Here is a 23,224-nt window from a genome sequence, read left to right on the forward strand (position 1 = left end):
AACACCACTAAGAGATGAAGCGATTTCTGCAACATCACATGATTTTTCTCCAAAATGTGTTTTTTCAGTTTTACTTTTTGGATTCCTGGGATGCTCTGGCATAAGATTCCCGGTTCCACCATGATTCATTTGGTACAGTAAATAAACACAATAACCAAAAATACTCTCAAACTGCAGTTTAACGGAGACGTGGTTTTCTGTGTAACAGACAAACGCCTGACCATGGTCCCAGCAGGGGCACGTGCCACCTAATCTAGAGACACTTCTCTCACAGGAGTTGTGCCAACTCACCTGCAGCCAAAGCTATGGGTCACGGGAAAATGGGATGGAGAGTAAGGGGGGTACAGGGAGAGAGAGAAGGGGGGTACAGGGAGAGAGAGAAAGGTGGCACAGGGAGAGAGAAATGGGGGCATGGAGAGAAATGGCGGACCGAGAGAGAACGGGGGAAGAGAGGCTGGAAGGGTGAAAACGAAAGGGAGAGAGGGCACTAGTGAGGGGGGTACCAGAAGGGGAAGGAGGTGGACAGGTGATATACATTTTAAAAAGCAGGTCTTTGGCAGTAGGTGATGACTGTTGGCAGGGACCAACACCCGGAAAGGAGGTTTGACATCCGAGCCCCCACTATTATAATGTGAAACTATCATGCAACTACAATATCACAAAAAGGTGCTAGTTTTCCAAAGACACATGACCCGCTTGATGTACACACTACAAGATTCTTATAAGTCCCAAGAACATAAAGACAAATTCATCTGGCACATTGGAAAAAAATTATACTTTTCAAATAGCCCTCCGTATTAAATTTGCTCCATTTCTACGCTCGGTTAACAGATATAACTACTACCCAATCAATGGTATTCAATTGATCCACCTCGGAAGAATGAAGGCTGAGACAGACTTGCCGGGAGTGTAACCTCTGCCCCTTACAAGTGTACGTCTCACTGAGCCCTTCTGCCGGTATTGTGTTGAACAGCTGGTTACAATTCGATCAGTTGAGCCCCTTATGTGCAGCCTTTAAACAGAAACACAGCAAAGCCCGCTTTTGTATTCGCCAGATAACTAGGAAAACCAGCTATACACGAGGCGCGAGCAGCAACCGGAGTCACAGAGGTAGAGAGACCAGCCTTGGCTCCGCCGGTTATGAATAAATTAATATCCACGTACCTACCAAACATGAATGTGTCCTTCTATAATGGAAGTGGTATACATGTAAAGTGCTCCAATACCTACGGATTGAGTTTGCGCTAAATAAAAAAACCTAAAAAATAAATACAAACACCTAACAGATCTGTTGCAGGTCAGGCAGCGGAGTCATAGTTCGCCCGACCCTTGTGAAGACAGAGCAGCCGTCCCTGAAAATCAGCAGGGCAAGGGCGAGGATGTGGTCCGTCACCTAAACTGCCGACTTTGGTGCAGGAATCCAGAGTTTGAGCCCCGAGGTCGCATCAACATCCTGTGATTCTGGGCAAATCACTTAATCTCTCCGTGCCTGAATGTGTAATGTAAATACGGTGCTCGTGTAAAGCGCTCCAATAAACTTCGGGTCGAGTTCGTGCTATATATATATGCAAAAAAAAACAAGTGCAAAGGCAAGTAACAGTGCAAGGACATGTTGCCAGCTAGTCACATGCACTCATAACCACACCTACAGGCGACGCTACAGCACAGTGAACCCATCCGCCCAACACCGGACATTTTGCAACTTGCTTTTATATGGTGTACGCATAATTATACATTTACCACACTTGCCTCATACCATCATCTCCTGCATATTTTTCCTTTTCTCGCATAATTTAGCCAACCCTGCCAGTTATACTATAATAAAGTTGACAAACTAAACAGTTCACAGAACTTACCCCAGTAAAACAAGCGTCTTCAAAAAGGTCGTGTCTCCAATGAATGTCGCTGATTCGCCTTCTTTGAAAATGTTCAGTGCTGCACGTTTAAATAGAGCATTGGATGCACGAAAGATATCACTAATAGCACTAAGTAAACAAAGTAATTGCTAAAAATGTCCTAAAACATGCCGCCCTAATTATCGCTTGCCATGCAGCTTTTATGACTAATGAAGGCGTGGCGGTGGCGCCAGTAATACGCCTGCTCCCGATCACAACACAGAAAGTGAGAATTAACACAGCATGAGACCCCACAGTAATCATTAGCACAGCATGTCGACAGGCGCCCCAGGCTGCTGGAGCACTCAACTATAATTAATGCGCAGCACGTCTTCCGGAGACGAGCACTCAACTGGAATTAACACGCACAAGCTGTTCCACTGTGACGCGCGTTCACAGACCAGAATCGGCTCGTGCCCAGACCAGAATCGGCGCAGCACGTCTTCCGGAGACGAGCACTCAACTGGAATTAACGCGCACAAGCTGTTCCACTGTGAAGGGCGTTTACAGACCAGAATCGGCTCGTGCCCAGACCAGACCAGAATCGGCTCGTGCCCAGGTCTGTCTCCCTTGGGAGTAAACACGGCAACAATAGTCTCGTTGGCGGCAGCGCTTCACGCTGCAACGCCAGAGAGATCTAAAAATGGCTATAAGTGGGGCGGGCATTCCCATTTTTTGCAGTTTCTTTCAAAGTGTTGGGGTATCTACCTTATCAAAAGCCGTTGTGAAATCTATAAAATCCACATATATATTTGACCTGAGGATTAAAGAGTACTTCACTTCAATTAATTCCAACATGCAGATATTATGTGTGGTACAGTGTTCTTTCCTAAATCCAGATTGTTCTAAATGGAGGATTTTCTCCTCCAGCACCCAATCATTAAGATAATCCAAAATGCTGCGTGCAAATACTTTCCCGACTGTGTCTAAAAGGGCTATTTGCAGGTAGTTGCCCAGGTGGTGCCTAAACCCCTTTTTAAAAAGTCCGGCCATTATAGAGAAAATGGTGAAGGGGTTGTGTTCAGCAAATCAGAAGCCTGTTGATGGCAATAGGCCTTGTGATATTGAAGGAAATTAGGAAAGTTAAATCCTCCCATCTATTTTTTTTTTAAGTTCACACCAGGAATTTGGAAATCTCTTTTTCTACCACAAAAGGTGGAGAGAAAAGAATCAAGCCTCTTAAAATAAAGAAGAGGAATTTTGATTTGTATCATAGAAAGGGTATAAAGTATAATGGAGAAAACGGTCATTTTAATGGAATCTTAACAACCCCACCATTATAGCAAAAGAGGGTTCCAGCTATTAAAGAACGGATTCAGATATGGAGACGGCTTCTATAAGAGTAATAGGAAGTGTCATTGACAGAGGCAGTAAACCAAAGACCCAAATATTTGATATTGGAAGAGTTCCAGATACATCCAAATGACCCAAATGACGGTTAGGTACAAATTGTTTCTAAGGTAGGTATCTCAAGCTTGTCAATATTCATTTTATAACAAGAGACTGATGAGAAAAGAAAGCGTTTGTTAAGTAAAGCTGGTACTTGTATTGAGCAATCAGGTTTGGAGACAAAATGCAGAATATAATCTGTGGAAGGTGCTAATTTTAAATGAGAGTCACCGTAAGGAAAGCCAGATATTAGAGAAATTTGTTACGAATACGGGAAAGAAAAGGCTCTAGTGCAAGAAGAAAAAAAAGGAGAGTTAAGGGACAACCTTGATGTACACCTCTGTGAAGGGAAATGTGTGTCAGTTCTATTGTCTGATATTTGGGGTTAGGTGGATATGATATCCACTACCTCTATGAGAACCATTGTATCTTTGTTATGCATGTTATGGTCCAACAAGTTGCCCTGGGTGTGTAGAAAGCGAACTTGCAACATGTTCACAACATATACGTTCTCCATGAAATAATGAAAAAACACTCTCTTTTGATCAAAAATTCAATGTCTATACTGAACCAAGGCAATTCCGCTCTAGCTTTCATAATTATGTTCATCATATCCACGTAAATAATGTACCCTGCACTCCTTTCAAAAACAAAAGTTCAACATTTCAAAATGCGAAGCAATTTATTACATCCCACACATCTAGATACACACACATCTATATGATGGTGTGGTATGCATTATGAGTCGTTCTTAAATCGTAGTCGTTTGATTCATAATGAATCTATTTTGATTTCTGCTTCATTTTCTTTTGTGTGACTTTTGTGTGTCATTTAATCCACTGTACTATTGTCCACTTTAGTGAGATTGTAAATCACGGTTCCATCTTCCCTAATTATAAATCCGGATCTGTCTTGTCTGCGCCCATAGAGAACTGTTTCTGCTGGGGGCTCGGATAGCTTCAATTCTATGATTCAGTAAAGCTTTTCATATGCGCCGCAAAATCTCTTCGATCCTACATTGTCTTCAGTCAATGTGTATTTTCTGTTCCAGGGTCAGAGACGGTGAACATGCTTTCTCAGAGATGTTTTAAGGCATGGACAAAATGCCAAGGGCCCACTTGGGAAAGTGGCCTTTCTCTCTATTTGACCATCTGCCTCTTTGATTCTCTATCTAAACCTCTCTGCCTAAATCCATTTTAAGGTTTTTTGGGGTCCAAGGCAAAACATACTTCAGTTGTTTTTTGTGACCCAGCTAAAGTTTGACACCTCCATCTGTATTGTTGGCTCCAACGGGGCTTGAGTTATCAAGAAATGAGTAATAAAATTAAACAAACATTTGCAATGCAATAGGTCTTGTATTACTAAAAGTTTCAGCTATTGGCATTGCTAACAATAATGCAAAGCCAATAGCTCAAACATTCAGTAATGAGAGGCCTATTGCATTGCAAATGCATGTTTAGTTTAACTACTGCTTCTGAACTGTTATACATTTCTTAAACCACATGCATTAATAATCCCTGAAGTTCTTCGGTCGTGTGTTTATATGGACTAGATGTATGTGATTACTTTTGGTAAAAACATTCTAAAATGTTTTTTTTGAAATAAATAGTGTCAAAAGGTAACAACAAAGGGTGGTAGAGAGGGGGATAGGCTGTTCAATTTCCAGGAAGAAGCAAGGCAGAGTGAAGCCATGGGTCTGTGTTTTTTGCAGATTTATATAGCACCAACTCGACCCAAAGATACTAGAGCGTGTTACATGAGCACCAGTTACGTTACACAAGTACACATTCATTTTTTTGGTACGCACGGGGAGATTAAGTGATTTGCCCAGAATCACAGGAGGCTGAGCCGATGCTGAGGCTCGAACCTGGTTCCCCAGCTCTAAAGTCGGCAGCTCCGGCCATAAGGCAAAATACGAGCCGAGCCATGAAAACATTCAGCATGTAAATGATGCATCACACTGTTGTGTACATGGTTGCCATGTCTACCTTGCTTGGCAACCATGTTCTCGGCATGGACCTTTCATTCCTCTTCTATTCCAGAGTGTAAGGTCCATGCCGTGCTCCATTAGTCAGTTAGTGGCTGGACTTTGATGGCATTGGATGCTCCCTGGTTATGCTGTATTCCTATTCAATAAATTACTTATTTCTTCCTTACTACTTGTGTGGATTACTCAAGGTGACGGAGGGCGGTGCAGCATCACCCTATGGACCTACGCGTGTGAATTTTTTTTTGTGTGTTTTTCCCATTTTTGTGGTCTTTGCTGACACATCATCCTTACTACATTGGAAGATTTACCCTGTTTACAAGTACTTGGGGATCCTCTGCCTTCATCGTGTTCACGTTTGGATTTACTGCTCTTGGATTTTCTGGAGTCATTTTGGCACAACCTTAACCTCGGCATCTTTCAAAACTTACAGTTGAGGTTGGATTCAAGGTTGACACCGTTCTCTGAATCCTCAGCAACCTCGGAATTCTCAGCGATCTTGAAATCTCGAGCGGCCAGCATAGCAACAATCGTTTCCTGCATCTACGTAAGAACGCACCTGCGTTCCAACTCGTCACCTTGCTTTGGCTTCAAGAACGTAAGTTAGCATCATTACGTTCTCCCACGCAACGTGCCGCCATCTTTGTTTTCAAGTGTCGCTTAGCAGCCACAGCCTCTACGCAACGCAATACACTCTTTCACGCAACGTGTTGCCTTCGTTGTTTCAAGCGTTACCATGCAACTCCAGTCGAGACTTTTTCGCAGCGCGATATTTATCTCCTCATCTGCTGATCTTACGTGTGCGCTGCCTGCAATTGGTAAGAGCGCACTCGACTTTCAGTGGGATACTGTACGCGCTGCCCTCACAAGATTGGAGCATAGTTACAGTAATTTGCGGTAACCTCATTACAATTTACAGTTTTGACCTACTATTTATGTACAGTGGATTCGCCTCTTCAATATTAAAGGGTGAAGTTTGGACGCTGTTATTCTCCTTTACTCAGCAAACAATTCCATTTACATAAACTTTGATTGCTTTACCTCAACATGTCAACGCATCTTTACAATCTAGCGCCTCCCCATTGTTTTTGGCCTGCTGGCACTTCTCATTGCATGAAGTGGCCAGAATGGAAAGCATACTTTGGTAACTATATTGATACTATTGATGTTCAGGGAAAAATGTCTCCGGCTCACAAAAAAGGAATTTTCTTACACTCTGTTGGACCTGAGCGGGTTAAAGCTTACAGTCAAATGATAAGAGTCAGTGGGGGTAGTGATCAAAATGTGTTTATAGCTGCTCTCAATGATTTTGACCGTTATTTTCCCCCAAAAGTGTGCATTGGCATTACAAGGTACAAATTTTTCCAACGTAAGCAAAACGCTGATGAGTCTATTTATGGTTATGTTTCCGCTTTCAGAACTCTTTACCTTGATTGTCAATTTGGGAATTGTAAAACATACTTTATAAGGTATCAAGTAGTTATGCATGTTAGAGATACTTCTGTCCAAGATAGATTGTGGATCAACGGAGATGCTAAATTGGAGGATATTTTAGCTATAGTTAGGAAGGCAGAAATGTCATGTAGAAGTGCGAAAGAGGTTAGAGTAGAGAGCAGTGGTAAAACTGATAAAGCTAGTACTGTTGTAGCTAAAGTTGTTAATACCAGTCTTAATTTTAATACCAAATAACAAAGCATCCCTAATGAATGCAATAATTACCCTGATAAGGATACATTTAAATGTTATTGGTGTGGCAGTGAAGCTCACTGGCCAACAATAAGAACTGTCCTGCCATCAAGCAGAAATGTTCAGTCTGTGGAGTTTTTGGACACAATGTATGTAGAAAGGCGAAAGGTGGTAGGGTTAAGTGTGTGGATGAGAATGAACCTGATGGGGGTGACAATGATGAGAGGGATACTGATTCATATTTATTAAACAATACAGACCCCTCCTCTGTCATTTTTAACATTGATAACTAAATAGTCAAGAAGAAACCCATTTGCAACATGACTATTGGAGGCATAGAGATACAGATGTATGCTGATTCAGGCTCTCCATACTCTATAGTTAATCAAAACATTTGGAATTCAAAGTTTAGAGAGAAACTTGGGTCCAGTTTAGATCCCTCTGACATCAACCCTGAAGGATATTCAGGGGAAAGGATAGATATTATTGGATCTCTTTTACTTGTGTTCAGATTCAAGGACCGTGAATGTTTGGCAAGATTGCATGTCTCTAAACAAGGACCGTCTGCTTTAGGATGGTTCGAGCAAGGAAAACGTAACATTATCCTTAACCTTAATAACCCCGATCCTCTCATGGTGCTAGGAGGTGCGGAAGATTACAGCAAAATTCTGTTGAACAAATTTCCTGAAGTATTCAGAGATGACATAGGTGAATTGACAAACTTTAGGCACAAAATAATCTTGAAGAAGAATGTCTGTCCCAAAATCTTTAAAGTAAGAAGGGAAAGAAGTAGAAAAGGAACTAGAAAAATCAGATTGTGTATTGATTTGCGCCACCTGATTAGTAATATTATAGTTGACCAATTCCCCTTACCAAAGATTTCTGAAATGTTGGCACTGGTAGGTAAGGCGAAGTTCTTTTCCTGCGTTGATCTTTCTGCCGCTTATCATCAAATCGTCCTTGATGAGAATTGTAAAAAATTCATTGCAGTTGTTACACCCTTTGGGTGTTGCCAGCTCAAAAGAATGCCCTTTGGCCTCGCGTCAGCTGCAGCTGCTTTTCAGCGTATTATGCACAACAACTTTGGGGATTTTAAAAATGCGGTGGGTTTTCAGGACGATATTCTTGTATTCGCCAACAACAAAGTTGATCATGATCTTGCTTTGGAGATGGTTCTAGGAAAATTATCTTCTAATGGTTTGACTGTGAAGCATGCCAAATGTAAATTTGGGGTAACATCAGTGACTTATCTAGGTCATGTACTTTGTGAGGAGGGTATCAGACCCAAGCCAGAGCTGGTTGAAGCAATTCGATTAGCTCCCTCCCCAACTTAAAAAGATGATGTAAGGTCATTCTTAGGCTTGACTGAATTTTACGCTAAATACATACCAAAATTCTCATGTAGAGTATTCAATAATAGGCAACTACTAAAGAACACAAGCATTTGCAATGCAATAGGTCTCGCATTTACGTGAGTTTGAGCTATTCACATTGCAAATAACAATGCCTTTTATTTTTGTTTTCGTTTCAAAAACATAAATAAAAGGCATTGTCATTTACAATGTCAATAGCTTAAACTCGCGTAACTGCGAGACCTATTGCATTGGAAATGCTTGTTTGTCTTGCAGTTTTATATAGCTCGAACTCGACCCGGAGGTATTGGCGCTTTACACAAGCACCAGCTGTTCCAGATGGGCACATCCATGTTTTGGTATGCATGGGGAGATGAAGTGATTTGCCCAGAATCACAAGAAGTTGAGCCGCAGAGACTCGAACCTGGTAACCCAGCTTCGAGGTCATTCGCTCTAACAGTTAGGCCACATCTTAATGAGTCCAGCCAGCAGGGACAGGGTCCCCTGTACTTACACTCCAGATTGTGTTACTCCTGGGTGTGTCACTATTAGTATGTCAATCCTGTGTGTCTCTCCTGAGGTTATCACTCCTGGATGTATCACTACTGGGTGTGTCATTACTGAGGGTCTCACTCCTGAGTTTGCCACTGGGGTGTGGGGGAGAGCAAACAACCCTGTACTGGTCACCGTGTTCTGTTTGTATGCCGATGCTTGTTTAAACCCAATAGGCGCTATACCCCGACATTGTCACATGAGAGCTTGTGTCTCACTCTTCGCCAATCAGCAGGAAGTGCGTGAATCTTCTGGGAGCGAGGGGCACTTATGGAGGGGGGAGAGTGCATCCCCCACAAGCACGAGAGTACCTCTGAGGCACGTGACAGTGAGTGCACGTGTGAGGGCGTGTAAGATCCACAGAGCCGTGTTTTTAGTCTTACAGTTTTATATAGCTCGAATTCGACCCGGAGGTATCAGGGCACTTTACACGAGCACCAGCTGTTCCAGACGGGCACATCCATGTTTTGTTAGGTGTGGGGAGAGAGATGAAGTGATTTGCCCAGAATCACAAGAGGTTGAGCCGCAGAGACTCAAACTGGTTACCCAGCTTTGAGGTTGTACGCTCTAATTGTTAGGCCACATCTTAATGAGTCAAGCCTGCAGGGACAGGGGCCCATGTACTTACACTCCAGAGTGTGTCACTCCTGGGCGTGTCACTCTTAAGTTTGTCAGTCCTGTGTGTCTCTCCTGAGGTTATCACTCATGGATGTATCACTATCGGGTGTGTCATTACTGGGTGTGTCATTACTGAGGGTGTCACTCCTGAGTGTGTCACTGGGGCGTGGGGTAGAGCAAACAACCCCGTACTGGTAACCGTGTTCTATTAGTATGACGATGCTTGTTTAAACCAAAAAACATCTATTTCTTCACCCTTGGTATAATCGTGGCACCAGCGCTTTACTTTTAATGTTATAAGTAAAGCACGGGTACTGCGATTATACCAAAAGTAAAGAAATAGATGTTTTTTTCTATTCCTTTACTTTTGGTATAATCGCAACACCTGCGCTTTACTTTAATGTTATAAGTAAAGCGCAGGTGCCGCGATTATAACCAAAGTACCAAAATAGATGTTTTTTTCTATTCCGTTACCGTTGGTATAATCGCGGCACCCGCGCTTTACTTTTAATGTTATAAGTAAAGCGCGGGTGCCTCGATTATACCAAAAGTAAACAAATAGATGTTTTTTTCTACTTCTTTACCTTTGGTATAATCACGGCACCCGCGCTTTACTTATAACATTAAAAGTGAAGCCCGAGTGCCGCGCTTATACCAAAAGTAAAGGCAAACAAGTGGCGCGTGCGGCACGCCTGTGTCTGGGCACGATCATAGCTCCTCCCACGGCCTATTGGTGTCTATTACGTGTTTGGTGCACGTAATAGACACCAATAGGCCATGGGAGGAGCTATGCACGCGCCTCGGGCCAATTGCGTGCAGTCTTTTAAAAGAAGACGCACGCAAAGGCCAATGAAGGACCTGAAAAGGAATCGCACACGCACGAGCATGTGCGATTCCAGGGTCGATTTCTGAACCCTGGACAAAAGGACTCTCACCTGCGCAACGCAGGTCGCAAAACCTAAAAAGCAAATTTACATGGAGTGAAGAGTGCGAGAAAGAGTTCAAAGATGTAAAATATGCTATTGAAAATGCTACAGCCCTTAATAGTTTTGACCCTCTCCTCTCTTGTGTTATCACTGTGGATGCCAGCTCAAAGGACTTAGGAGCAGTGCTCGCACAGAAATTAGAGAAGGGGGGGGGAACCATTATTGCCTACCCCTTCGGAGGAAAAATATTCAACCATTGAGAGGGAAACTTTGGCCTGTGTGTGGGCTTTGAAGCACTCTAAGGTGTTTGTCTGGGGCAAGGAATGTGAGATAGGCAGCGATCATAAACCCTTAGTACGTTTACTCACTGCTGATGGTATGATTAATGCCTCTGCCAGAATTTCCAGAATGTCCATGAGACTACAAGATTTTATTTATAAAATTGTGTATATCCCTGGTAAAGAGAACATCACAGCGGATTTACTATCTAGACTTCCCTTGCCATTAAAGAACCTGTTCATAATCCCTTGGACGATTTTCAAATTGCCCTAGTACATGATGAGGGTCCCCTACTCATCAAAAGTGAAGAATGGTCTACAGAATACATGAAAGACCAGACTTTACAAAAAAAATCTGAAATGTGTCCTAGAGGGTTGGCCTCCTAAGAGAGATTTTGCTCCTGAACTCAAAAGCTTTTGGAAGGTGAGGAATGAATTATCTGTTTCCAACTGTACCATTTGGAGGAGAGACAGAGCTATACCTCCAACTGGTATGAGACACACTATCACTCTTCATGGTCATGAGGGTCCTAATGGTATTGTAAGGACCAAGCAGTCAGTAAAAAAATCATTTTGGTGGCATGGATTAGATATCTTCGTAGAGCGTATCGTTAGAGAGTGTGTCACCTGTGCCAATGCTGACAAGTCCTTAAAGACTCTCAAACCCAATATGGGTGAACATTGTGTTCCAAATGGACCCTGGGAAACTCTTGCAATGGACATTATGGGCCCTATTGGCCCAAAGAGCAAATTCATTACAGCTACCATCGATATTTTCTCAAAGTGGCTCGTTATAAAAATTGTTTAGAGTGTGAACACTGATTCTGTGCTGCTTTTTCTTGATGAAACGTTCACTGAGGAAGGTTTACCCATTCGCGTCATCCCCGACAATGGGGTACAGTTAATTTCCAACAAGATTATTTAAAAAACGTTGGTGTTATACATTGTATAACACCAATGTACAACCCTAATGGTAATGGTATCATTGAGAGATTCAATAGGGTGCTTAAAAACACTATTCAATTCATTGGAGTTGAGGATGACAAATGGGAATTTCAAGTAGTAAAAACCGCTTGGAGGTATATGACTACTCCCAATGATGTGACCAATTGTTCCCCTTTAGAAATCATGAGGGGAAGATTACCAAGGGCCAAAAGTAATCCTTCTTGGGGAATAACTTCTACCAGAATTCATATTGACTTTAAAAAGTATTGAAAAAACCCATGTCATCAATAGGCATAGTTTTGACTTGAAGAAAGGTTCCAAATTTGACCCTATTGTCCAGGTTGGCATGCTAGTTGAAGTCAAAAAACCTTGGAGATTTCCAAAGGGTCAAAGCCAATTCAAGGGACCATTTATTGTTGAAAGACGTTTTGAAAAAGTCAGTTAGACTTTCCAATGGGAAAGTATGGAATCTTAGCAGAATTGCTATACTTAAAGGTAACAAAGACTTATATCGTGAGGAATGCGTTGCACCCAAGCACAATTTTGATGTTGAGGACATTGTCAGCAGTGGTTCTGTAGATCCTGTTGACATTCACCATAGTGGTGAACAGGGTATTTCTGTTCCTACTGTACCTACTGACACCAGCAGTTCTCATGTCAATGATAATGTATCTATTCCTTAATTGCTCAAAACCAAACGATTATGCAAAATACCTGTTTGGCTTTCTCATTTTTTTACTCGCATTAGAGATAAGCTGTATCCATGAATATGTTTTTCTTAAAAAAAAAAAATATTTTTCTGTTTTGTTTGTTTGTTTCTTTTTAGTTGAGGGGGAAGATGTGTTGTGTACATAGTTGCCATGTCTTCCTTGCTTGGCAACCATGTTCTCGGCACGGACCTTTCATTCCTCTTCTATTCTAGAGTGTAAGGTACGTGCCGTGCTCTATTAGTCAGTAGATGGCTGGACTTTGATGGCATTAGACGCTGGGGGATCTCTTTTTCAGATCGTAATGTCCTCACACACCGGTTAGGGTGTCATGCTTCATCATAGAGCGCTCCTCGTCACACCGGCGATGCCACCAGGCCCGTCAGACATTGCAGCGCCGGTCTGAGGAGGAGCGCCCTATGATGAAGTATGAAACCCTATCAGGTGTGTGAGGGCATTACGATCTGAAAAAGAGATCCCCCAGCGACTCAAACAGTAGGCAGATAGTGGCTTGTAGTGCATCTGCCCCATAGAGGTACTAACTCCTTTCTTTGATTTAGATGTGTACACGAAGGAGCACAGGAATGGGACCTCTTTAAATAATTAGCTCTTTTGTTCCCCCTTTTTTATTAAACGTATAATAAAACCAACAATACATGCACATACAGCGAACTAAACTTTATTCACCTCGCTCCTTCAGTCATACACAACAGGTTCATATTTCAGAATGTAATGCATGAAAATTATATTGTACACAATAAATTGGGACCTGCACACAGGAAAGAAACTGTGACTTTGACATTAAATATTTTCTGTGAATAAACTTGGATATTTTTGGGCCTCATTTTGTGTCTGGTAAGACTTTCATTGTCTCTGGAGGTAGACATGAGGAGGAAAGTTTGCAGACACATTTATTTCGTTTTCATTAAAAAATATGCTATGGTCTTCAACCCTGTACTGCGGCCTTCTAGAGATTCAATGGAAATATGGTGCGATTTAGTTCGCCGCATACATAAGGTGCCTCAACTCCTAAGAGACTCTGTTAGTAGTGTGTAACTATGCAGGGGCGGCTCCTCCATTAGAGTGGAGGAGCGCCGCTCCACTGCTTTTTGAAAGTGCTTGAAGCACAAACATAAAATGGGATTTTAAATCCCATTTTATGTTTCTGCATCTTGCACTGCGAGAAAGCAGAAGACAGCGTTATGCCTGGTTGGGGGCGGGCGGAAGGGTATGCCTGGTTGGGGGTGGGCTGGTGGGCGGGTCGGGGATGAGTGGCTTTTACCACTCTGAGTACCCTGACTGTTTGGTCTGCCCTGGGGCCGACCAAAGCAGTCATGTACACTCTACATTTTCTCTATGTAGGCTGCATGCAGCCTACATAGTGAAAATGGCCTCCCTACAGGTGCTCGGCTGGGCGCCGTCAGTGAATCCGCACCAATCACAATGCTGCCATTGCAGCGTTGTGATTGGCCTACAAGAGGGGAGGGAGCATGCCTGTTCCTGTTTCTTTTGAGGAGCAGAAAACACGGGGATCAGGAGCAAAGGCTGAGCAGAACGCTGTCTGGTGAGAGTTTTATTTATTTTTATTTTAACCCCCCAGGGTAAAACCCGTGTGCCCCCCTCCCCCGTCCCCCCACCTGCGAGTATTGTGAGCCACAACTGGAACTATGTAAGGAGAACATTGTTTATACCATATACTTGTGTTATATATTCAGGCTGAAGATGTCACTGGCTGCCACAGAAGGCACATTTGATTTGTTAGGTGAGCACCACTCATTGCCCGGCCTTAGTTGTTTATCCAGAATACTCACTGGTAATTCTGGCTTTGTGTGCATACACAAAGCAAATCTGGCAGGGTATCAGACAAAAAGCCTTGGCAAAGCCAAAAGAGCTAAAACATAAACATAAAGCGTGGTGTCCTTGAAGCGGGCGCCGCTCCAATCTTTAAAGTTTAAAAAAAAACGGAAACATAATGGTCAGTATCCCTGAAGCATGCGCTGCACTGACCTTTAGAGTTAAAAAAAAAAATCAAACAAAGCACGGTGTCCCTGAAGCAGGTGCTACACTGAGTTTGAAAGTTCCACAAAACTTTTTTTTAAAAGCGCAAAATCCCTGAAGCGGGCGCAGCGCTGAGTTTACATTAAAATAAAAAGCTGCAACATGAAGCGATATGTCCCTGAAGCTGACCCCGTGCTGTGCTTTAAAGTTAAAAAAAAGAAAGCAGAAACATAAAGGGGAAAGTAAAAAAAACAGTGGCATGGCTGAAGCAGCGAAAGGAGAGGGGGCTGTAGCGGAAAGGAGAAGCAAAACTAAGCGAACAGTGACTAGCAGAAAGCAACATTTATAAAAAGATTTCTTGCAAACAGCATGTAAAGAATGGTTGCCTATGGAAACTGTATTTGGCCGGTGCTCCTCACCCTTAAAGGGAAGTTAACTATCGGCTGTAGGAACGAATCAGGAGGCAAGAAAGAAGACCGATGCTGCACTGAGCCTATGGTAAGCAGCAGGCGGAGAGTCGAGTAGTAGTATTGTTCGCAGCAGGTCTTGCAGACAGCACATGCACTGCCTAGGCTCTAACTAAAAAAAGAAAACTGTCTGTTACAGTGGCCCCCAAAGTATGTCTTGCCAAGGGGCTTTGAAATCCTTAAAATGACTCTATGCTTTCTGTTTATTTATATCATGTCTATGGTCACAGTTACAGATCATCGCCTACTAGCATATGCCATATTCAGTATCCACAGACATTTAACCGCTGATTCACAACTGGGAACAATTATTTCATTCCTATCCACATTTTCCGACCAAAAAAGCAGCAGCCTTTCGTTAAAGCTGTTAATCACGCCTGTACTACAGAATACTAAATTCTGTGTTCTCTTTGCTTTCAGCACCGAGAAAGGTGTGACTTATTTGATTTAGTATAAAGAAAGAGTTACTGGAAAGAGTTTAACAGGTATTTAATTAGTTTAAATAGTTATAGTGCTGGTTTTGACAGGCAACATGTTTTCTCTGGTTGTTCCATATGTGCTTTGTTTACTTTGACTAAACTGGTCTTTCTTTCAAGTTTTTGTACACATCCCGAGAAATATAGGGGGATATGTTCAAGGAAGTGGCGGAGTGAGGCTTTAGCCTTCACGGTTACTGCCTCACTCCCCCACTTCAGAAACGCAAAGCTGCACCATATGGTGCAGAGTTGCGTTTCCCCCTGCGCTGGCGCTACACTTAGCAGTGTAGCATCAACACAGGCACCCTTGCACCATAGTACACGTGTGTGTGTGCGCAGGGGAAAGATTGTTTACGTACAGGAAAGTACCCCTTCCTGTACATAAACAATCATTAAATGCCATTTTTTCACTTCTATGCGTGTACACATGGAAGTCACAAAACTGCTTTTTATTTTTAATATTGTTTATGTACAGGAAGGGGGACGTTCCTGTACATAAACAATCTGAGGCATTTTGCTTTTTCCATGTATGCTTCACAAGGCAGCACACATGGAAGAAGCAAATACGAGGAGAAATAATGCATTTCTCCTCGTTTGGCCAAGTTAAAACCAGGTTTTCATTGGTCTTACTTTTGGCGCTGCCTCCTATTTATGATGCTCTTGTAAATAGGGGGCAGCGTCAAAATCAATGGGTGTTGCAGTGGAACGCCCAGCGCCACATTCACTGCCCGTTAAATGGCTTACCGCTGCCTTGTAAATAAGGCAAAGCCTCTATTGCCACTACAGCGTCACAAAAGGTGATGTTGTGGTTACGATAGGGGCTTGTACATTTGCCCCATAGTGTTTTTCAGTCTATGAAGTGGTCAACAGAATTCTAAAATACCTTTGAGTTGTTATTCGTTTATTTGAGGAATGCTGGCAAAATCCTCAAAATAATTGCGTAAAACGCAAGATCTGTTCTGGACAAAGTAAAAGCTTTTAGGACGTGAAGGTGATAAAGGTGTAACAATGAATTAAAGAAACAAATTCAATTCGAACGTGAAACTGGGAGTAGTAGAGTTTTCATTTAATTACAATTTATGCAAATTAAATGGTTTGTTAATAGTCATGACTAGAAAGAAAAACTGTTTAAGAAACATGTTCTTCCTCCTTGTGGCCGTATGGTGTCCACTTTGGGTTTTCCAACTGAATTGTCCTTTAAAATGTACATCTGATTTGTAAACCTTCATATGTTGTGTAAATAAATTCCTGGGTGGCTTTGGGCAACACAAATATTAATAAAGATAGAAATTCGCTTGGCCATTTTGCAATTCCGTGCCCATAGAGTGGACTACCTGCCCTACTCAATAACTGTCTGAACAGTAGACACAATTCTGAAGGATTCTAAAGTGTTTACCATTCCACCCACCTCACAGAAGCTCAATTTTAGCATTGTTTTAGTGCACGTACCTCTTTGCTCTTTGGAAATTTTGGAAATGACTACAGGAATGCTGTGCTCGGCTCCACCCTAGAAGCAAAAGAAACATTTTCTTATCATGATCATATCTTATTAATGAATACAGGCGCAATAATTAAACTGCTCCTGAAAGTAATACTAAGAATACAAAATACTGCACATGGTTGAAAACATACAACAAATGAACACTATCTATTTTATGTCAGTATAATGCTGAGTTACAATTGATGCAAAATATTAACAATCGAATTAGTGTTGCGCAGACATTTCATTTAGTGCATTGTGTGTGTGAATATGCCATCATAAGCTCAGAGTTTTATAAATTCTCAAGTAGCAAAGAGTTTCTAATGCCAGTTCAAATAGTTAATGGGGCATATCTATAGAGTAGTGGCGCAGTGCAGCACAGCGCATCAAGTCACCTTGCTGGCTTCACTGCTTCACTGGGAAAGGGCAGGAATGCTCTATATTTCAGGCATATGGTGCATTTGTGACTTTTCCGCCTGCTCTGGCTCCCTTTTGGCACCAGATCAATCAAAAGAGGCTTTTTTCTCTTTCTATGGGTGCTGCAGAATGCCGCACACATAGAAAGAAGAAGTAATGAGTAGAAATAAAGAGATTTGTCCTCGTTATACCTCTCCTGGGAAGGTGTATCTTTTTGGCTCATTCCCAGGTCTACAAGGTCTTGTAAATCTGTCAATACCTCAAGGACCATAGGATTTATGTGGAAACACCCATGCAAAGCCCATGGAATGCAAGTCATCGATTTGAGATGCATTGCGTTACTCCAGATTTTTTAAGTCACCCAAACCCACACAAAATCTGGTTTATTGTTTGCGTCACTCTTGCACCACATTGTGTAGTGCAAGAGTGCTGCAAACTTGGTAATTAATATGGCCCAAAATGTGTAGCATGGTTTAAAAAAGAGGTAGTGTCAAAAACCAAGCAGGAATACAAAGAATATCCCACAAAACCAAGCATCTCTTTGCACGCCTACAAAGCGCAAAAATCCTGCAAGTGCAGCAAACCTTTCTTTTCCGCAAGGCATAACAAGGTTCTGAGACCCTAAGCTGTATTTTTCATTTTTCAGTCACGCTTTTATCAATGCTCCAAGACTGACTGAGCGAGCCACAGCAAGCTGCTTTCTTCTTTTTCGTGAAGTCGCACAGTGCCTCAGGATTTCTAAGATCAGAGTAGCATTCGCTTTCTATCTCATTTGTTATCAAACTCTTTTCATAGACAGGGTGGGGCAGACAAAGCACTCCAAAAATAGGAAAGGATACCAATACAACCAATCAAAATGCTGAGTTTCAAAACTCTAGCTTCTACTGAGGCCCGGACACAAGTGGGGCAGATGACGAAGAGGCTTTTAGTACCGAAAAACCAAATAACGACACCACTAATATGATGAATATCTCTAATTTTGAGGTTTGATTTAAGTTTATTGCACAGAATTCCACGTGCATCTGCATTTGGTGGGCATCCGTCCTCAGTCAATTTCAACAGGTTGTACCAGGAAAAAAACTGTTGGAGATCAACTGAAGAAATAGGTAACACCATCAGAGAGGATCTCGGACAGTCTGGTATCAAGAATGCAATGTAGGGGTGGTCTTGCCTAAATGTGGAAGCACAGATAAGTTTGGTGAGCAGTTGTGCAATATAAGTTTAAGAAAAGTGTAAAAGTGTTAGGACTCGTTTACTGACAAAGGCAATATATTGTGCAGTAACTGGGGGTAATATAAAGGGGGTGGGTAAAACAAAGTGCAGGAAGGAGGACATGGCAGGTTAAAAGTTTGGCGGGGTGGTGCGCTAACATGCTGTGGAGGTCATGGGAGCAATCACCTGTTTGTGTTGTCACCAAAGTGTGGACACATCTCAAAAATTAATATGGATGTACATAAAAGCAGGTCATAATGCCAATATTACCTGCTGCATGTAACTAACATATTTGTACAGCACCCCGTCCATTTGTAGCCTGTGTAACCATAACCTGGACAGGCGAAACCTATAAAGAAACTGCCACTAACACTTTAAATGACATAAACACAGGGCATTGACTTGAGAAGGGAATTTTTCCATTTGTATTTGTAAAGCAGCTGCAGTTTGATATTTGCAGTGACCACTGACCAGCTGTAGCCTGCTGCAACAAAACTGCTTCTCCACAATGTTGCTTCCAGGAACCCAAAATGTATATTCTAGTTGGGAGGCTAAAGCAAAACACCAAGGAAAAGAGGAATGTTGCTCTTCTGATGGTTTCTGCAAGTTAGTGATTCTGGACAATGTTGCAGCTTTTCTCTGTACATAGTGTTCACGGGAAGCAATTGTTTCAATGCTGATAATGTCCTTTTTGTTTTTAGAAAGAGCTTTCTGCCACAGTGGGAAGATTTTGTGGACCTCTACCTGATGTGGATTGGCAAAGATGACTGTTTTGGAACCAATGGACGTTTTCTACTCTAGCCATCCTCACAGTGTGTGATACTCCATGTGTTCTTGTACCTGCTGTGCTCCCTATCTTCTAAACTGTGGGAGGACATGGAAAAGAACTAACTGCATTAAGAACTGTGAGGAAACTGGACTTGTATATTTAAATGTACTAATTTGTACACACTGGTACTCATTTTCACATCGCTAGAAAGTTGAGCTTCGGGATACACGCAAAAGTCAGCAACAGTTCAATAATATATCAATAATAAACTTTTTTTTGAATCATCAAAGTATACAAAATCCATAATTTGCGCAGTTTAAAAAAAAATACAAAAAAAGATCAAATCCATGCAATTAGCAAAATAAATATACATGAGCTCAAAGAATGAGAACGATAAAACCATCAAACTTCCGTTTAAAAAGTTCACATCATGTTAAAATATTAAGAAATACGATCTAAAATACAAAACACAATTCACATTTTTTTCCTGGACAGATCTTCCACTGTATCATTTGATTACATAATTATTATGGCAAGGTTTAGTACATCAAGCACATGGCCGGCCTAAACGACCTGGGTTAAAAACGTCTGTCGCCTGATCCAGAAATAAAAAAAAAGTTTACTTACAGCAAAAACTATTGGACAAGACGTATCCACTCTTCAGAATTCTCTAAGCAATCCAATATTGTCTAACTCCTAGATTTAAGCGAATTGGTCGTATTCACCTCCTGCGGCTCTGGTGATATTTAGTACAGAAAAACAAAATGTGTTCCTAGGATTTTTGTGCTCGACCACATGCAGGACATAATGCTGATGTTAGGTCAACAACCTGGTTGTAAAGAATCTTTAAAAATAATTCCCGTAGTGAATTGCAGCAATCAATTAGCAGGGGCGTTGTCCACAAGCACAGCCAGTACATTAAGGGTTTATGTAAGGCCACATCCCTAATTCTTTTCATGCCTAAATTGAGGAATAATGAGGCCAGATGGGTGTAACAGGTACTGAGATAAGTGATCTGACAAATATGTTTTCACATGCCATCAATTTATGGGGGTCTTGTAACCTCATATCTTAGCTCCAAATAATGCACCACTTTGGGCCTTCGCATGGTAGACATCTAATGATGGGGTCTATGGCTGAATTCATGACTGTCTGAAGAACCTCACTATTGACTTTGATCAATGACATTGGGTATGGTAACGTGTGTTGCTCCCATCCAAGTGAGTCAGTTAACCTTATCCCCAGTCAGTCAAAGTTTTTTACTCTCTCAAGTGGTTCGGCTGCGATCCCTACTGTTCGTGTTTTTCCCTTCCCCTTTCCAAAGACCATACATTTTGTTTTTGCGACATTGAGTTCAAAACCCTTTTCCTTGCAGAAAACCAATTATGTATCTACTAAATTTTGTAGACTCATTGGTGTTGTGGAGATGAATAGAGAATCATCTGCAAAGAGCAGGATCAGCACTTTCTTACCATTCAAGATGAGAGAATCTTTCTTGCAGTCCATAAACCTTTTGGCCACTTTGTTAATGAACAGGGAGAACAAAGTGGGAGCGAGTGCACACCCCTGACGCACCCCATGCTTTATTGAAATCTTGTCTGTTATTTCGCCATTTTTCCCTCATCATACCTGAGCATAATTGTCTTTGTGCAATCTTGCTATCAGGTTTACCAAATCAGTTGGAGCACCTGAATCTAGCATAACTCTCCATAACATTTCGCGGGGCACAAGATCACATCTAGCTTGGCACTGGCAAGCGCAGCCTTATATCTGCGTCGTGCCAGAGCTATCCCAGGCTGGTCACCCTCAGTAACTGCTAACTTTAGGGTCCATTTTGCTTTTACACTCTGGCTTGTACCATTTATTATTCATTTTGCCAATAGGCTTCTTACGAGTCACATGTTTGGAAATAAATCACTTGCATGGCCTCGTAAAAATCCCTTCTGAATTGATAGTAATGATGTTGCCCCTAAACAATGGGCACTATCCAGGCCAGAAAGAAGATACACAAATAGCCTGTAGATCTTTGAGTGCAAATCCCTATCGGTGAGAACCCTAGGCCAGGTTACTCCTCTACGGTTGTTAGCTATAAGAGGCTCCTGTTCCATTGAAATATGGTTGGGTTGTTTCCTTTCAAGAGTGGCACCCACCATATTTAAAAGCATGTTATTATGATCGCTATCAGACCTCTGGACGATCCCCTTATACTCAATTAGTGACCAAATACTAAAGTCTACTAAGATGTAATCAATGACACTAGAGCTGGGGCCCCGTTTAAAAGTAGGTTGCCTAATCATATCTGATGGGATCCTCTAGTTGCAAGCCCTCAGGCTCCTTCCCATAACCAAAGATGCAAACTGGAGTGATGTAGCTGTGTAGCGATGGTTACCAGTGTTGGAGACCAAGTTTGGTATGCCCCAAATCTAAACTTCTTCCTAGAGTACAGTGTTTAATAAAAGGGAAGGTTCAAAAGAAGTTTTGAGATCCCCAGCCACTAAAACATTAGAGCTGGTTTGGTATACTCCAAATAGATCATCTAGCAGGGATAGCAACAAAGACTCATTACGATGGGATTCTGACCTGGCATAAACATTAAGCACAGTCAGGATTAATCCTGTGGGAAAGGTGAGCTGGCCCCCAATATATCAACTGAGTTAATTGGTAAGTGTTTGTATTTACATGCTAAAGTGTTCTTCACAAAAATTACATGTCCCCCGCTAGCTCTACCTGTTTTTTTATAGCTGCAATTGCTTCAGCACTGTAAGCTGTGTAAACATTTATATATACAATGTCCACGGCCCATGTCTCCTGAAAAACTACAGATAGCATTATTTTCTATGAAAGCATGCCAACCTGGATCTAAAAGTTTGGAGTTAATTTCTGCCAAGTTCCATGTAATCATGGACAATCCTTTTTGTACTCCATTGTTTGGCGTAGTCAAACCTCTGGGGATTTCTACTTTCGTAAGAGGACATATTGCCAACACTAGAGTAGTAATTTTGAGATATTGATTCAGGATTAGTCATTGTAAGACAAGCATTGGGTACAGCAAAACTGCAGTTAGATGGTGCCTCAATGTTGGTTGCCGTTTGCCTTTTGGAAATAGATACCTCATAGTTGTGAATGTTTACCGGGGGGATATTAATAGTACTACTACTGATAGCTGTAGAACTTAGTGGTGAAGCTGGAACAATACCCATTTTTTCCCTTTGACCACATACACTACAATTCAAATGAATTTCATCCCTGGACCACTAGTATGTGGCTGGATCAAGATGACTTTATCCGACCCTAGTATACATATATTACAGCAGTTCCCCCACGGTAGGGCAAAAGTAAAAGGGGGAAGATTTTTAGGAACACTACGTTAATCAACCTCTGGCATCGATGAAGGAAACCCTTTTCTGTAGCTAGAGTCTAGCAGTAAATCAGTTCCTGGTCAGCAGTACCTAAACTGGATGCATTAATTATTTGAAGGGTTTAATGGCTAGGGCTACCAAATCATTTACCTACCTCGCATCCTTTAGGGTTAGTTCAATCATATCATGCATTGCATTTTTTGTGGAACTCCTATGGGCAACAGTTGTATTTAAGAAAAATAACGTTTGACTTGTGTCAAATAGTTGTCTTTTTATTGACTTCAACAGGTAGTATTGAAAGGTCACTTACTCGACAAGCGAATATGTATGTTGCAATAGATTAGGGAAATCAACATTATAATCCAACCTGTCTCTATGGTGTGCTTTGAGAGTAGTCGAAGGCGGATGAGCTCCTGAACTAGGCAAAGGCACTTGGAGCCGGTCAGCGGAGACTCCCACACGTGTTGGAGACAATAATCCAGTAGCAAGTGTGTCCGAGAAAAGATGCAAATATTCATTCCTGCAGCCAAGTTGTACACATGCAGAATATGCAAGCAATGCTGTTTAGAGGGATAGAAGAAGAAGTAGATTGGGAGGGCAAGGGCACAGAGCAAGAGGTAAAAGTAAGTTGGTAATAAACTAAAGAATGAAGCGATAATAGCCAGTCCCTTTTAACAGTGAGGAAAATAGGAAGACTGTGAGGCCAGGCAC

General features: G+C 41.8%; 1 protein-coding gene across 1 annotated transcript in view; it reads right to left on the reverse strand.

Moving 5' to 3' along the window:
• SNTG1 (syntrophin gamma 1) overlaps positions 1-23,224 on the reverse strand; it is a 2,687,950-nt gene that overhangs the window by 1,368,605 nt on the left and 1,296,121 nt on the right. Inside the window, exon 7 of the mRNA XM_085605648.1 lies at positions 16,726-16,783. Within this exon, the coding sequence (XP_085461774.1) occupies positions 16,726-16,783 (58 nt within the window). The remainder of the gene's footprint in view (positions 1-16,725; positions 16,784-23,224) is intronic.

Source organism: Triturus cristatus, chromosome 5_1 (assembly GCF_964204655.1).
Source record: "Triturus cristatus chromosome 5_1, aTriCri1.1, whole genome shotgun sequence".
NCBI classification, from domain to species: Eukaryota; Metazoa; Chordata; class Amphibia; order Caudata; family Salamandridae; genus Triturus; species Triturus cristatus.